This window comes from Macaca mulatta, chromosome 16 (genome assembly GCF_049350105.2).
Source record: "Macaca mulatta isolate MMU2019108-1 chromosome 16, T2T-MMU8v2.0, whole genome shotgun sequence".
Classification (NCBI taxonomy): Eukaryota; Metazoa; Chordata; class Mammalia; order Primates; family Cercopithecidae; genus Macaca; species Macaca mulatta.
Window position 1 is genome coordinate 78,841,149 of NC_133421.1, and position 14,922 is coordinate 78,856,070.

Genomic DNA, 14,922 nt, shown 5'->3' on the forward strand with positions numbered 1-14,922 from the left:
ACTTTATTGCTGTGTTCTCTAACTTGTTCCATTGGTCTATGTATAGTAGCCTCCTAATTCTTCTAATTATTATTACAAAGTAAACTAAGGAAATAACATTTTATTACTTCTTATTAATACATTAATTATAATTAGTTTATTAGCTAATTAAGAGCACATTTTTATAAGGAATGGCAAGTAAGAGGCAGTATCAGAACTCATCACTATAGCAGAGAGTTTTGATGATAAGGAAGAAGTGGTCATTGCAAAGAGATGTGTCTGTCACTGACATGGGAAGCAGACAGATGTTGGAAAGCAATTTGCCTAGCACCAAGACTGATTATATTCGATATAAAATGATTATAATACTTTTAAAAGTGGACAATGCTATTTTCTGTCTAATGCATATTATAGGTAGAAATCCACATAAAAATCTACAAACATGAATTAGAACATCATCTTTTTCTCTTCTCTTTTTTTTTCTTCTTAATTTTCTGCTAGACACACATTTTTATACCTGGTTCATTGATTGCTGATTTTCCTTCTAGGTTCAAGAATACTTCATTCAGAGTTGTCATTGAAACACCATAATTCCTTATGCCCTGGTCAGAACACTTATCAAGGTCACTGTAAAGATCTAAAAAGCCAATAATAATAAATCAATGCAATTAAAAGTATCAATGAGTACATCAAAATACTAATGTCTAAATGTTACTCAAAATAGATGTCTACAAATGTTTTCATATTAAAGCAATCACCATAATCCAAGGAAACCTTTTCTATAAGCTTTAGAACTCGATTCATAGAACAACAGAAAATGCAATCAGCATAATCATGAACACTTACATATATTCCATGTGATTACACAGTAAGTTACCTGGAAATCTGTTCGTTTTTTCCAAAGGCAAACTATATACAAGCTTTTCTTCACTTTCTGTTGAAACTTGGCATCAGGAATGTGCTGTTTAATAAGGGATGTGATTTTTCTCTGTGTCACACATTTCATTCCTGTGTAAACTATTATTCAAAAGAGCCATAAGTCTCTTGAATTCTTTTCCAACACCACTACTCATGAAAAGATAGTTTTTTATTAAACAGTTTGTATGTATTACAGACATATTCTACTTAACTGTAGTAACTGGTTCCTTCAAATCACATACTCCACTTCAAATTGCTAATTCAACTTCAAAGTGCTAATTGGTAGCCTATTTTGCATTATTTTAAATGGAAAAATCATAGTACATATCAACACCAATATGTATATATATATACACACATATATATGTGTATATATACATATATAAAACTATCACGATTGTGCTATGTGTGTGATACATATAAAAAAATCATGATAGGATATAAGATACATGAAACATTGCTTCTTAATAAATGGAAAATTAATAAGGTTTTTAATAAACAGTTGTTTTCTATGCAGTAAGTGGTTTCTCTTAATGTCAACAACTTCTATTTGCAGAGCTTGTTTGTGAGTATTTGATGCTTTCTAAAATGTTCCCATGTGATATTCTGCCATTCTATCAATGAGATTTGGAATATAACTACAGAATTCTAGTGCAAAGTGTTTTGCTAAAATTAATCAATGGCTTATTGAGGACATAAAGATAATTTTTTCTATACAAATATTGGCTTTAAAATGTTGTACAGGCCGGGCACGGTGGCTCCGCCTGTAATCCCAGCACTTTGGAAGGCCGAGGCGGGTGGATCACGAGGTCAGGAGATCAAAACCATCCTGGCCAACACGGTGAAACCCGGTCTCTACTAAAATTACAAAAAATTAGCTGGGTGTGGTGGTGCATGCCTGTAATCCCAACTATTCAGGAAGTTGAGGCAGGAGAATCCCTTGAACCAGGGAGAAGTTGCAGCCACTGCACTGCAGCTTGGCGACAGAGTGAAACTCCATCTTCAAAAACAAACAAACAAACAAACAAACAAAAACGTTGTATTGAGAAGAAGTATACTTTGTTTTTTAATTAGCGTGCTTAAAACCAAGAGATAACCAACAAAGGAAATGTTAATGAGGGAGACATTTTGGGCTGTTTATTGCAACACAATTTCTACCAAAAGTTAACTTGCCTTTCTTACATTTCTAAAGGCTTCTATAAAATGTCACCCTCATATTAATATGCTCATTTAGAAATAAACACACCTAGAATACATACCTTAAATGATATCCAATACCCCACTTTCGCTTCAGAAACAAAGATGATCCTGCACATTTCAACTTCCCTTTAGACAGAAATACTTTCCTATCTGAGTAGAAAGGAAGATTCAAAATATTATGTGAAGAATAATTCCTTACATGGTATATTCTCTACTTTGGATACCAAAACACTGAATGAAATTTGTAAGATCAATACAACTGTAATGTCATTAAGCCCCTGGGTGCAATATCATTTCTAATCCCCATGCCTATTGTGAAACAGGCCTCAGAAATTCACTGCATTGTCCGTAGCTAATCAAGTGCCACAAAACTTTCCAAGGATGGCCTGATTCTTCACCTCTTCCTTTGTCTACATACTTTGCTATGTAACTTGGCAGGGTTACACCCCATGTGACTTGTTGTAGTCAATGACATGTGGAGGCTTGAAATGTTTTATTTTGCAAATAAACTGCAAACAAGATTTTCTTCTTTTGAAAACAGGCTATTAAAAATAACTCTCAGCCGGGCACGGTGGCTCAAGCCTGTAATCCCAGCACTTTGGGAGGCTGAGACGGGCGGATCACAAGGTCAGGAGATCGAGACCATCCTGGCTAACACGGTGAAACCCCGTCTCTACTAAAAAATACAAAAAACTAGCCGGGCGAGGTGGCGGGCGCCTGTGGTCCCAGCTACTCCGGAGGCTGAGGCAGGAGAATGGCGTAAACCCGGGAGGCGGAGCTTGCAGTGAGCTGAGATCCGGCCACTGCACTCCAGCCTGGGCGACAGAGCCAGACTCAGTCTCAAAAAAAAAAATAAAAAAATAAAAATAAAAATAAAAATAAATAAAAAAAATAAAAATAACTCTCATGTTAAATCCTTAAATAACTAGTTGGAATAAAGAAGCCAAGAATCACCAGCCAAGATGTCAGCCTCATCCATGAATTGGGTACTAAAGAGGATAACCCGGTCTACTTTATGCTCCTTCAGGAGGCTCCACACTCAGTGCCTTGAAAAGGGATCCAATCCAGCAGTTGGTTCATCTAGTAGCAAAACCTACAGAGGAGGAAACGTATGAAAGCATCTTCCTCTTCACAGTGAGGATCTTCAGAAAGCACCATGAAAACTAGTATGATTTCTAGACTCAAATACAGTCCTCCACCAGATCCCTAATGTCAGGCCTCTGAGCCCAAGCCAAGCCATCCCATCCCCTGTGACTTGCAAGTATATACATCCAGATGGCCTGAAGTAACTGAAGAATCACAAAAGAAGTGAAAATGCCCTGCCCCGCCTTAACTGATGACATTCCACCATAAAAGAAATGAAAATGGTCAGTCCTTGCCTTAAGTGATGACATTACCTTGTGAAAGTCCTTTTCCTGGCTCATCCTGGCTCAAAAAGCTCCCCCACTGATCACCTTGTGACCCCCCCACTCCTGTCCACCAGAAAACAACCCCCCTTTGACTGGGGTTGGTAAATTTCCTTTACCTACCCAAATCCTATAAAACAGCCCCACCCTTATCTCCCTTCGCTGACTCTCTTTTCAGACTCAGCCCACCTGCACCCAGGTGATTAAAAAGCTTTATTGCTCACACAAAGCCTGTTTGGTGGTCTCTTCACATGGACGCACATGACACCTAACAAGCTTGATTGGTACTTTATTATAAATTTTCCCTCACATTTGGTAATTACAGTAGAAGTTGGACTTTAATAATAGTTGTATATCCTCCAATCTAAATTAACTGTAAAAATACATTTTTTCTCTCACCTGAGGATCTCCTAAGATGGCAATCCCTAATGTTAGCTTTCTCTTCTGCCCACCACTTAATTTTTTAGCAATAATGTCTTGAATGCTTTGCATATCTAATTCCATTATAATTCTTTTTACCTATCAAAAAAAACTCTGTGTTAGCAATACCAAATATTTTACTTTAAGCAGTTTTTACTCTCTAAAAATGAAAAGAATTTATTGTAGAACTTCATTGATTAAGCTTTATCTATCAAAGAGTAAAGTAATAGCTGAACAAAAAAAATATAGTCAAAAGTAAATTATTTCCAAAGCCATCAATTTTAATGTATTCCTCTACCTCTTGTTCCACTTCCTTTGGCTGAATCCCTTTTATTTTAGCAAATACCCTGAGGTTTTCTCTCACAGTGAGGAAGTCAAATTGAAAATTGAACTGTGGACAAAATCCAATGTTCTGTCTAATTTCTTCCACGGCAGTTATTTCAGAGAGTTGGGTATTATAAATAGTGGTTGATCCTATAAATAGAAATTTAAAAGGCTTTACTGCCAGAATGTTAATTCTATGCAGAGTGATAATATATGTCAATATTTAGATTTTGTTCAAAAAACTTGTTTTTATTAAAGAAACTTCACATTTTCCAATTGCATAATTAATACAATGAATAATTCAGATTACTCTTAACATAAATATGTGTCCACAGCAATGCAAAATACACATGGAATGTCAAATAATAGTGGAATAGAGATACAAATGTTTTCATGAATTTATGTACATATGACATAAATATTTCCTGTTCTAAATTATTCAACTGTGTAACAAGTCCAATATACAGAAATAATTTTTACACAATCAAATCAATTTACAACTTGCTTTTTCAGCCAACTTACTTTGTAAAACTATTTTCTCACCTTCTGTAGAAACAGACAATCCACTAAGAATGTTTAGCAGTGTTGATTTACCAGCTCCATTATGCCCAAGTATTGCAGTGATCTGTCCTTCATATATGTCAAAAAATATGCCTGTTTTAGAATAAAATGTGGAAATTAGATTTTGGATTATATGCAGATGGAATGGACCTTAAAATTGGAAAAGTAAAATATATGTCAGCATTTCATTTCATTGGTATCTTAATACATCCCCTATTAAATTATACATTTAATTGTATAAGTGATGTATTCATGAAGACAAAGCTTCAATTTGTCTGGAGAAATTGGATCAAGACTGGGAATATAAATTCCTACCTTCTTGCTTCCTTCAAATCCTTTGACTGTCAAAGAATCTATACATTTAATATTTAATAAAGCAAAGACTACTAGGAATAAAAACAAAACAGTTTATTTGCTTCCAAGGCAAAGGAAAGCAGTGTGGCTTAAGAAATTGTCTCCCTGAGGCTTGCAGAGCTAGAAACAGAAAGTCTGGGTGTAGAGAAAAGGGGGAGAGTTTATTTCATATTTGGAGGGAGGTAGAATTGGTAAGGAGAACATTGGTGAAGTATCTCCTGGTATTGGTCATCATTCTGTTTTATATCACAAAAGTATGGGCATGATATTTAGAAATATCTGCTGGGATCTAAGACATGTCACAGGCATTTTCACATATATGTGCCTAAGGCTTGACAACTTTTTCTTTAATGTTTGAAAACTTAACTCCATCAGAAAACAAGAATTCAGTTAGCATGCCAGAAATTTTAAGAGATTCTCTGAAGACAGAAAACAGAGGGAATTAGATTGTCAGAGAGTCACAAATCAGGCAAACCACAGCCCAAAACAGATGATGAAGAGTTCTATGAAAGTAAAACCAATTTCACTGATACTTCAAGCTTAGTTTGAGAAAGTCAGGTCAAAGATTATAAACTGGTATAAACCATGCATTCCTATTTTTGAAAAAATATTTTATATATAAATGTATATATAGAAAAAAGATAATATATTATTGGTGATTATCCTTCATGGTACAAACATATTTTTACTTTTTTTGTTTTCTCCATATTTATTCTCTAATGTTCCACAATAATTATTTATATTTTCAGATCACAAAAATGTCTGTGTTTTAATTTAAAACATTATCAAGCAATGAGGTTTTTCTTTTTACCTTGCAATGCTTCTACTTTTCCAGTCTTTCCATTATATTCTTTTCTAACATTTCTGATTCTGAAAGAAGATGAAGTAATTTGGAGGTAAATGCATTTTCTAATATTAATAACATAGATTACAGTTCATAACTAAGTCGGGGAACTTCACAGTAAAGGGTATCACTCTCAATGGGACCTAAGGAGGGCAGTAGAAAAAGCCCTCCCCTCACCACTCCCAAAAGAGATTTACACAGACCTGCTAATACTCTTACAAAGCTTGGCATTTCATATATTCCAGCTATTTCTCTAAGTTATCAAATGAATAAGGGAAAGCTAAAATTGAAAAAAAAAAAAAAAAGAAGAAGAAGAAGGCAAGAAGGGAGAGAAAGAAAAAAAGGGAGAGAGGCTTTCCCTCAATCTTGAAACCCTCTCAATCATTATCTTTCACAGGTAAATTTGTCAAAATAATAATCTTTACTCCCTATTTCCATTTCTTTATCCCACATTTATTTCCAAGCCTAAGACAATATAGCTTCTCACCTTACCACTCCACAAAAAACTATTCTCAATGAAATTCATCAATGACCATTCTAGTTATCAAATCTAATGAACACTTTTTAGTCCTTATTTGATATCCCTCATCACTGTTTTAAACTATTACTCACTCTTTTCGTAAGTCTCTACTTCCCTGGCTTCTACACTTTGGCTTCCACATCTTCCTCTTACTATTCCGTTTTGGCATACTTTATGGACTCCTTAAATTGGATTCTATACTTGACCAATTATTTTTCTTATTCTCAAACTTTTGCCATACAATCTTACCCATTCTCATGGCTTCAACTGCTACCTAAATTCTGATGATTCCCAAATTTGTGTTTTAGAGATTTCTTCAAAGTTTCAGATATTCTGCTTTTTACTATATATGTGCACTTGGATATCAAACTGAATGCATTGTATTTTCCTCTAAACCGGCCCACTTCCATTCTCTATCTCAGTTAGCATTTCTACTATCTACCCAGGAACTCAAGCTAAGAGCCTGAGAGGCATCCTTAACTCTCTCTCTCCCTTTTTCACCCCATCCTGTGACCTACAAAATTATTACAATTTAACTTCAAGAATTTATGAATTTAATTTTATCTCTTTACCACTTTTCTTTTACCTTCTTGCCCAGGCTCTTTTCATCTTTCACCTCAACCAGGGCTATGACCTCTGTGCTGGATTTTTAATTATCCCCTGAGACGGAGTCTCGCTTTGTCGCCCAGGCTGGAGTGCGGTGGCGCGATCTCGGCTCACTGCAAGCTCCGCCTCCCGGGTTCACGCCATTCTCCTGCCTCAGCCTCCCAAGCAGCTGGGACTACAGGCGCCCGCCACCTCGCCGGGCTAGTTTTTTGTATTTTTAGTAGAGACGGGTTTTCACCGTGTTAGCCAGGATGGTCTTGATCTCCTAACCTCGTGATCCGCCCGCCTCGGCCTCCCAAAGTGCTGGGATTACAGGCGTGAGCCACCGCGCCTGGCCAATTATCCCTTTTCTATCAGCAACAATCTCTTTTCTTCTGCAATGCAGAGGACATACCAGGGACTAGATTTCACAGAACCCTCTTTTCAGTATCAGATTTTGCTAATGAGAAGGACATGGGCAAGATTTGGAGAGAAGAAATAAAGCAAGGTCATTATTCTCGGTTCAAGTGAGCCAAGCATATTTGCAGGTTCAAGGTTTGCAACAGCTTCTCAGATTTCTTGACAAATACTGTTTTGCTACTGCAGATTAAGATAACTGGTGAGAGATTTCCCAGAAAATCCCTGACATTTGCGGCAGTATACCGACAAACTTCTTGAAAAACACCCATTTCTGTGCATCAGGGTAAGGTCCTCAGTGGCTATTTCCCGACTTTCTGGCTGTAACTCAACCTTCTCTCCTCTAACTCTTGTATATTTGTGAATCCCTAGTCCCTGTATTAAACCACTTTGCTCCCACAATATTTTCAGCAACTCACTTTTCCTGACCAGACCTAGACTGATAAAATACCCTAAATATTTCTATTTCTTCAGTTGCATCACCCTCAAATCCATTCTTCATAAAGCTGCCAAAGTGATCTATCAAAGTTCTGGTTACCTAATTTGCCTCCTTAAAAATCATTCAGTGATTCCCCACACTATACAGGATAGCCTAATCTCCTTACCTTGGCAAGCAAAATCTTCCATGATCTGATTTGATCCCTACATCTTAAAGTTTACCTCTCTCTTTTCTTGTACTTTAAGGTCAGAAATGTCAGTTCCTTGTGTTCCCTAGACATACACACTGTCTCTTGCTCTACTAGGTGGCTTATGCCATATTCTATGTATGGAAGGACCTTCACATACTTTATATGACCAAGACCCTTCTCTTTCATAAGACTCACCTTAAGAGTCACCTCCTTTTGACCTTCCCCACTATACTACACTGGGTTGGATGATCCTTCTTTATTTCTTCTAATTATCTGTGTCCATCTCTACTACTTCTTTTATCAGTTATCTATTTTAGTGTCTATTTCCCTAGACTCTGCACTTCCTGAGGCTAAAGACTATCATTAATCTCTGTATCCTAATTCTAGGAGAGGGGTTGATTAATGATGAATAAATTAACAAAGTAATTAATTTGTCAGCAGTAACAGTCTGGTCCAGAATGATCAAAGAGTTGCTGGCTTCAGGTATGTTAGGCCACTTCCTATAGGATGTTCCCTGTATCTCTAGGTACAGACAGGGGGAACATCAAGGTAGATGACACTGTATGCAGGTTTAGACAGGCTAGAACTGTCACATTTACCTGGAAGTATACTCAATTCACATTAACGTCATAAGGGCAAATTAGACCTAAGACCACTGAATAGGATGGCTAACATCAACCACTTAGGAGACCCAAATAACCTCTCTTCACACCATACAACCACACCATCTCCATTGTTCACTGGATGAATATGGATCAAACTCGTGATTCTGGGCATTTATTGAACCATGCCCTAAAAGATGAGCTTTTGGCCTGACAAAGGAGGAAATAATATAATTTAGTCCTAATTTAATTTGTTATGTGCAACAACACTAAATTTTCTGTTGTCAATGTAATTACTATCAGAATTAATAGCAAAGAAAGTGATAAACTATAGCTACAGAATAACTATAAAAGTCTTCATGCAGGAGATAGGACTTGAAAGACTACTAAAAATTATAGAATTTGAGAAATTTCCTCAACTCCGGGGAATAGAGAACTTTCACCTTGATCTTTTCATGTTAGGTTATAGTATTCTCCTTCTCCTGTTGTCTCCTTCCTCATTTCCCACTGCTCCCAGATACTTTCACCAATCACCTACATATCTGTTTCAAAATAAGGTGAATTGATATTGGTCTAACTGATTTAGTATATTTGGGATATTCCTAATAGCTAATATTTATTGAATACCTAGCAATGAGCCATGTAAAAGCTTTACATGTGATAGCTCATTGACTTTATGACAAATTGTGTATTATTGTTATGCTCATTTTTAAGATGAAGAAACTGATGCAAAGGAGGTTAATACTTTAGCTGAAATTAATAAGGGGCAAAGCCAGGATTCAAACCAGTTGGTTTAAATCTACAGACTACATCATAATCACTATGATCTACTGTCTCCTGAAAAAATACTTTTAAAAAGATACCTTTACATAAATAGAATGCCACTTAAGAATATTGCCCAAAAATCTTGAATAAAATATGCAAACACCTAGGGAAGTATGCACTAAATCATAGCAGAATCTTTTACTGATGGTTCTCCCTGCATTATTTCTTATTTGTATACTTTCAGTCAATCAAACCAGTTTGAATGTACAACTAACATTTATGCAATCCCTATTATGTAACAGGCATATATGCTAAATTGTCTTATTATTTATATTATTAAAGATGAAAGAGAGGCATTATATTTTATTTATTTATTTATTTATTTATTATTTTTGAGACAGGGTCTGGGTCTGTCGCCCAGGCTGGAGCGCAAGTGGTACCATATTGGCTCAAACTCCACCTCTTAGGCTCAAGCCATCCTCCCACAGTCAGCCTCCCCAGTAGCTGGGACTACAGGCACGCACCACCATACCTGGCTAATTTTTGTATTTTTTGTAAAGACAGAGTTTCGTCATGTTGCTCAGACTTGTCTCAAACTCCTGAGTTCAAGTGATCCGCCCACCTGGGTCTACCAAAGTACTGGGATTATAGGTGTGAGCCACTGCACCTGGCCATATATTCTTAGAAATGAATGAAAAAGAAGCTTAGATGGCTCATATAGTTTAACTGAAAGTCACAAAGCTATTAAATTGTGAAGAGACCTTTTGACTTCAAATTTCAGTCCCTATACTCCCTAAAGGAAGATAGCCTAAGTTTGAAACACATGTATAATATATACTTATATACTGCATATGTATACATATACATAACAGAGATGTGTGTGTTAGAAGACAAAGCAGAGAGGGAGTATAAGTGGTGGGAGATGATAAGATGGAAGACAGAAGATGAGAGGCAAGAAAATGATAGGTCTCTTAAATTTTACTGTTGATAGTATCAACAGTTTTTACTTTGAAAATGGTGAATGAGAGGAATTTAAGATGATGGCAGAGAATAATAAAAAGAAAAGAACACATCATCTGTATCAACATTTGACCTGCAGCTTCATTTATTAAGCTTTTACCAATAAGTGTACATGGTCACATAATTTCTTAGTTACCTTATGGCTTCTTTTCCATGGAACTCTGGAGAAACCGGTTCAAAAGAGTCATCAGAGGAATGCTCAGAATTTATTTCATTCTCAAAGATTTCATGATGAGTATTTTGATGTTTGGACCAAAAGGAAGACTTAAGGAAAAATAATGGAGAATCCCCATGGCCATCTTTATCTAATAAATAAAGATACAATTACATATTGCATCAATTAAACCACACTAATAAAAAGGAACATCTGTCCTTTACTTGCTATCAATTTTGAACTTAATTTATTACCTTGGGCATTTACATTTATAATGTTCAAAATAAACCATTACAGGTGCATTAAAGTTAAGACAGAGCTGTGGCTTTCAATAAGTTATCAGCGGTGATTGAGAAAAGTAAAAGCGCTCATGAGAGGGAATACAGTTCTAGCTGTAGGGAATCATATCAAACATCAAGAACATCATTTTTTGGATTTCCAGACATTTGGATGCTAAAAAAAGAGATGTGTAAGCTGATCCTGCCATAGCATATGCAGACATATTATTTTGATAATATAGAAAAAATATTGAAAATAGTGAGTATATAATTCATCGTAAATTAAAAGAGACCTTTTTTCCGAGTCCTAAGAATACAACAAAAGCACAAAAATGAACATCTTAAGAATGTAAAGGTAGACATATGGCTGGAGAACTTTTGTCAAATAGGAAAAAGACATAGAAAGGAAGAAAATTAAAATTAAAGGATCATATGTAAGAGGCATGGGAAATATTTTTAATTCATTAGAAAAATTAAACACAGATTAAATTGTTTCTGCCATAAGTCTTCTTATGTTTTATTTTATATAAATTTTTTCAACCAGATACATAGATAATTCTTTGACTTTTTATGACCTGGAATTATACAGGGATCTGTATCAAGAGATAGTTCATATCATTCCCCAGTAGAAGGGGCTCTACGTATAATCAAGTAAAAATGGCTTGACAGTTAAATGGACTTTTATCTATTAGAGTAGAAACTACAGCTGCAGATCTAAAGAAGGAAAGAGAATAATATGAGATGGTGTTTTAATGATATATCCACAAAATAGGAATTTATTGGTGGTAAGAGGAGGAAATTTAAAAGATTTTTCAGAAACTATAGGATAATTAAAAGAATACAGAATTTTCACAGGTAATATTTTACTGCAAGCTGTTACTGAAAGTTAATATAATGTAGGGGGATGAAGCTGAGCAAAAGAAGAGCTAAAGAAGAGACAGAACATATAAACTTCTTGATATATGAAAGCAAAAGATGCTGATGACATGTAGAAAAATGTATGGGAAAGAATGGACAAGTTATAGATAGAAATTCTTTGACAAGAGAAATGAAAATAGTATTGTGGTTTTAGAGATATTATGTGGGAGAGAAGAAATGTTCAAAAACGAAAATATGGGCCGGGCGCGGTGGCTCAAGCCTGTAATCCCAGCACTTTGGGAGGCGGAGATGGGTGGATCACGAGGTCAGGAGATCGAGACCATCCTGGCTAACACGGTGAAACCCCGTCTCTACTAAGAAATACAAAAAACTAGCCGGGCGCAGTGGCGGCGCCTGTAGTCCCAGCTACTCGGGAGGCTGAGGCAGGAGAATGGCGGGAACCCGGGAGGCGGAGCTTGCAGTGAGCTGAGATCTGGCCACTGCACTCCAGCCTGGGCGACAGAGCGAGACTCCGTCTCAAAAAAAAAACAAACAAACAAACAAAAAAAAAACGAAAATATGTAAACACATCTAGAGTTGAACTAGCCAAAAAGAGAAATTATACTATGAAAAAACAAAGCAAAAATTTTAGAAGGGGAAACAAATTAAAATTCAAAAATGAATTCATTTTATTCATAGAAACTATAGTATTTTTAAAAACATATCAAAAATCAAACTAATGTTTTATATTCTTGTTTTGCTACTACTGTAGTTGTTGCCTGTCCTCGTTAGTGCCTCACCTCTAGTAGCCAAAGCCAGAAACCAGTGAGCCATCCTCACCTCTTTTCCCTCTCTCTCACTTCCCCCAACTTCTATATAATTAACCACCAAATCAGATTGTTTCTATTACCTAAGAATTTCGTGAATCTGTTCTCCCCTCTACATTACAATGACATCTTAATTTGATACTCTCAAACAGATTAGTATCCACCTGCTTTCAGCCCATTCTTCATGCAGCTGCCAGAGAGAGCTTCCTAAAATGCAAATCTCACCAGTGAAAGAGCCTACATACACTACTACTTCAGTCTCTCTCCATTTTTTGCATCAGTTGTTCTAACGTTTTTGGATTTTGTATACAAACAATATTTCAAGACACAAATACATTGTGTTAAGGATAGTTTAAAAGCCTATCTGTTATGCTATAACCATCACTGCAAAAATGAAATATTTTCACTACAAAATACAGATAGAGAAAAGCTATGATCTCACAATAGAGAAGACAACTTCAAATTAAAGAATTAAGATATATAAATAAATTTCACATTCTTTCTCTTATCTGACAAGGTGAAAATTTTGTCAGAGATCATCACCAATACTTGAGTTGCCCAAGTGGACACAATCCAAAATTCTGTACATGCCATATCAAGTGAAAATTATGACCAGGTACCTATAGAGGGGCTTATTGGAGATAAGCCTCAGAATCTCAGGGATCTTTACATGCTATAGGGTAATGTGCACAAGCATGTGCATCTGGAAAAATCTCCCAGTAATTCTTGTACACTGGTTAATAATTTTTACATCACAGACTCCTACTATGCACGAACTCTGCCAAACAATTTTTAATTTCCCTTATGATATACTATTTCACGTTGCTGAGCATACTTGCTGTTGACTCTATGGCTGGATAACTGCTGTCAAATAGGAAAGGATATAGAAAGGAAGAAAATTAAAATGCATTGCTGAGCATACATGCTGTTGACAATATGACTGTAGACAAAATGTGTTTTCAAGATTCTTTCAGATGATTTGTTTTTAAGACTCTTCTCCACAAGATAAACTTACTTATCCTCTAAATGCAATTTGAGGTGTTTCCTCCATGCCTTTTCTAATTTGACAACCCTAGAACTTACCCTCTCATGGAACCCTGTGGTATCCTCTCTTATTACACTTCTTACACTACATTTAACTACTAATTTACATAAGTATTTCCAATGCTAACTGCAAAAGCCTTGAAGACTCAGACTGTTAACCCATCGTAGGCTTCAATAAGCATTACATTTTAAATGGATAAGTAGATTAAATCTGATGTCTAATTGGTATAGATATCATTAGCAATTCTTGGCTTGTTTTGGTTCAGTAAAAGAATTATAAATGTAAAAACATTTACATATAACCTCATCTAAAAATAAAGATTTGAAAGATGCTTATAAAAATTTAGATTGACCAGGCACAGTGGCTCACGCCTGTAATCCCAGCACTTTGGGAGGCCAAGGCAGCTAAATGGCTTGAGGCCAGGAGTTTGAGACCAGCCTGGATAACATGAGCATTAGGTCAGAGTTTCAAAGTTCTAGTCCAAATTCTGCTAAATGTATTCTTGGCCAGTCATATAACTTCTCTAGATCACTGTTTCGGCACCTCTAAGATGCGTGTTCTGGATTAAATAATGAACTGAAAGTTGATTATTAAAAGTATAGATTATACAAACAGGAATTGAAAGGAAAAAGTCAAATTCAGTTTTCCCAGGTTTAAAGATTACTTGTGCTTCTGGGCAGTGAGGCTGGGGGAATATTGGAAAAGAAAAACAAGATGACTATGAATAAGTGAAGGACTTAAAGAAACATGAAAATGTTGCCTATTAAAATGCTAATTAAATTCTAGAGATGAGGAATTTGTGTTACCATATTAATGATCAAAAAGCTCTCAGTTGCATGTAAAACTTGTAATTCTAATCACAACAGAAGATCATGAAGGGGAAATGGTAAAAGCACAAATGTAATATTGCTAGAATTATAAGTCTGGAGTTTCTATCTTTATATCTAACTGTTATAACTGAGCTTCATAGTAGATGGGATTTGAGCATACAATGTCTGTGAACAAAGAACATTATTGTTATTAAAGCTTAAAAACCCATCATCGTGTTGTAGAAACTTACCTTAAATTTAGGACCTCCAGACATTAGGTAGATACAAATGATACAGAAAATGTGATTCTAGAATAATACTTTTCTTTTAAACAAAACATCCTATGTAAAATTTGTCCCCTGACATGCTCAGAGGTATCATTTAAATGAAAAAAAAAATGAAGTTGG

At 35.7% G+C, this 14,922-nt stretch overlaps 1 protein-coding gene across 1 annotated transcript in view; it reads right to left on the reverse strand.

The window, feature by feature from the left end:
• The window catches only part of ABCA10 (ATP binding cassette subfamily A member 10), a 79,932-nt gene that overhangs the window by 42,979 nt on the left and 22,031 nt on the right, over positions 1 to 14,922 (reverse strand). Inside the window, 11 exon segments of the mRNA XM_077972605.1 lie at positions 497 to 616; positions 857 to 922; positions 925 to 964; positions 966 to 996; positions 2,157 to 2,247; positions 3,052 to 3,190; positions 3,903 to 4,022; positions 4,222 to 4,397; positions 4,791 to 4,901; positions 5,974 to 6,032; positions 10,681 to 10,849. Of these exon segments, the coding sequence (XP_077828731.1) occupies positions 497 to 616; positions 857 to 922; positions 925 to 964; positions 966 to 996; positions 2,157 to 2,247; positions 3,052 to 3,190; positions 3,903 to 4,022; positions 4,222 to 4,397; positions 4,791 to 4,901; positions 5,974 to 6,032; positions 10,681 to 10,849 (1,122 nt within the window).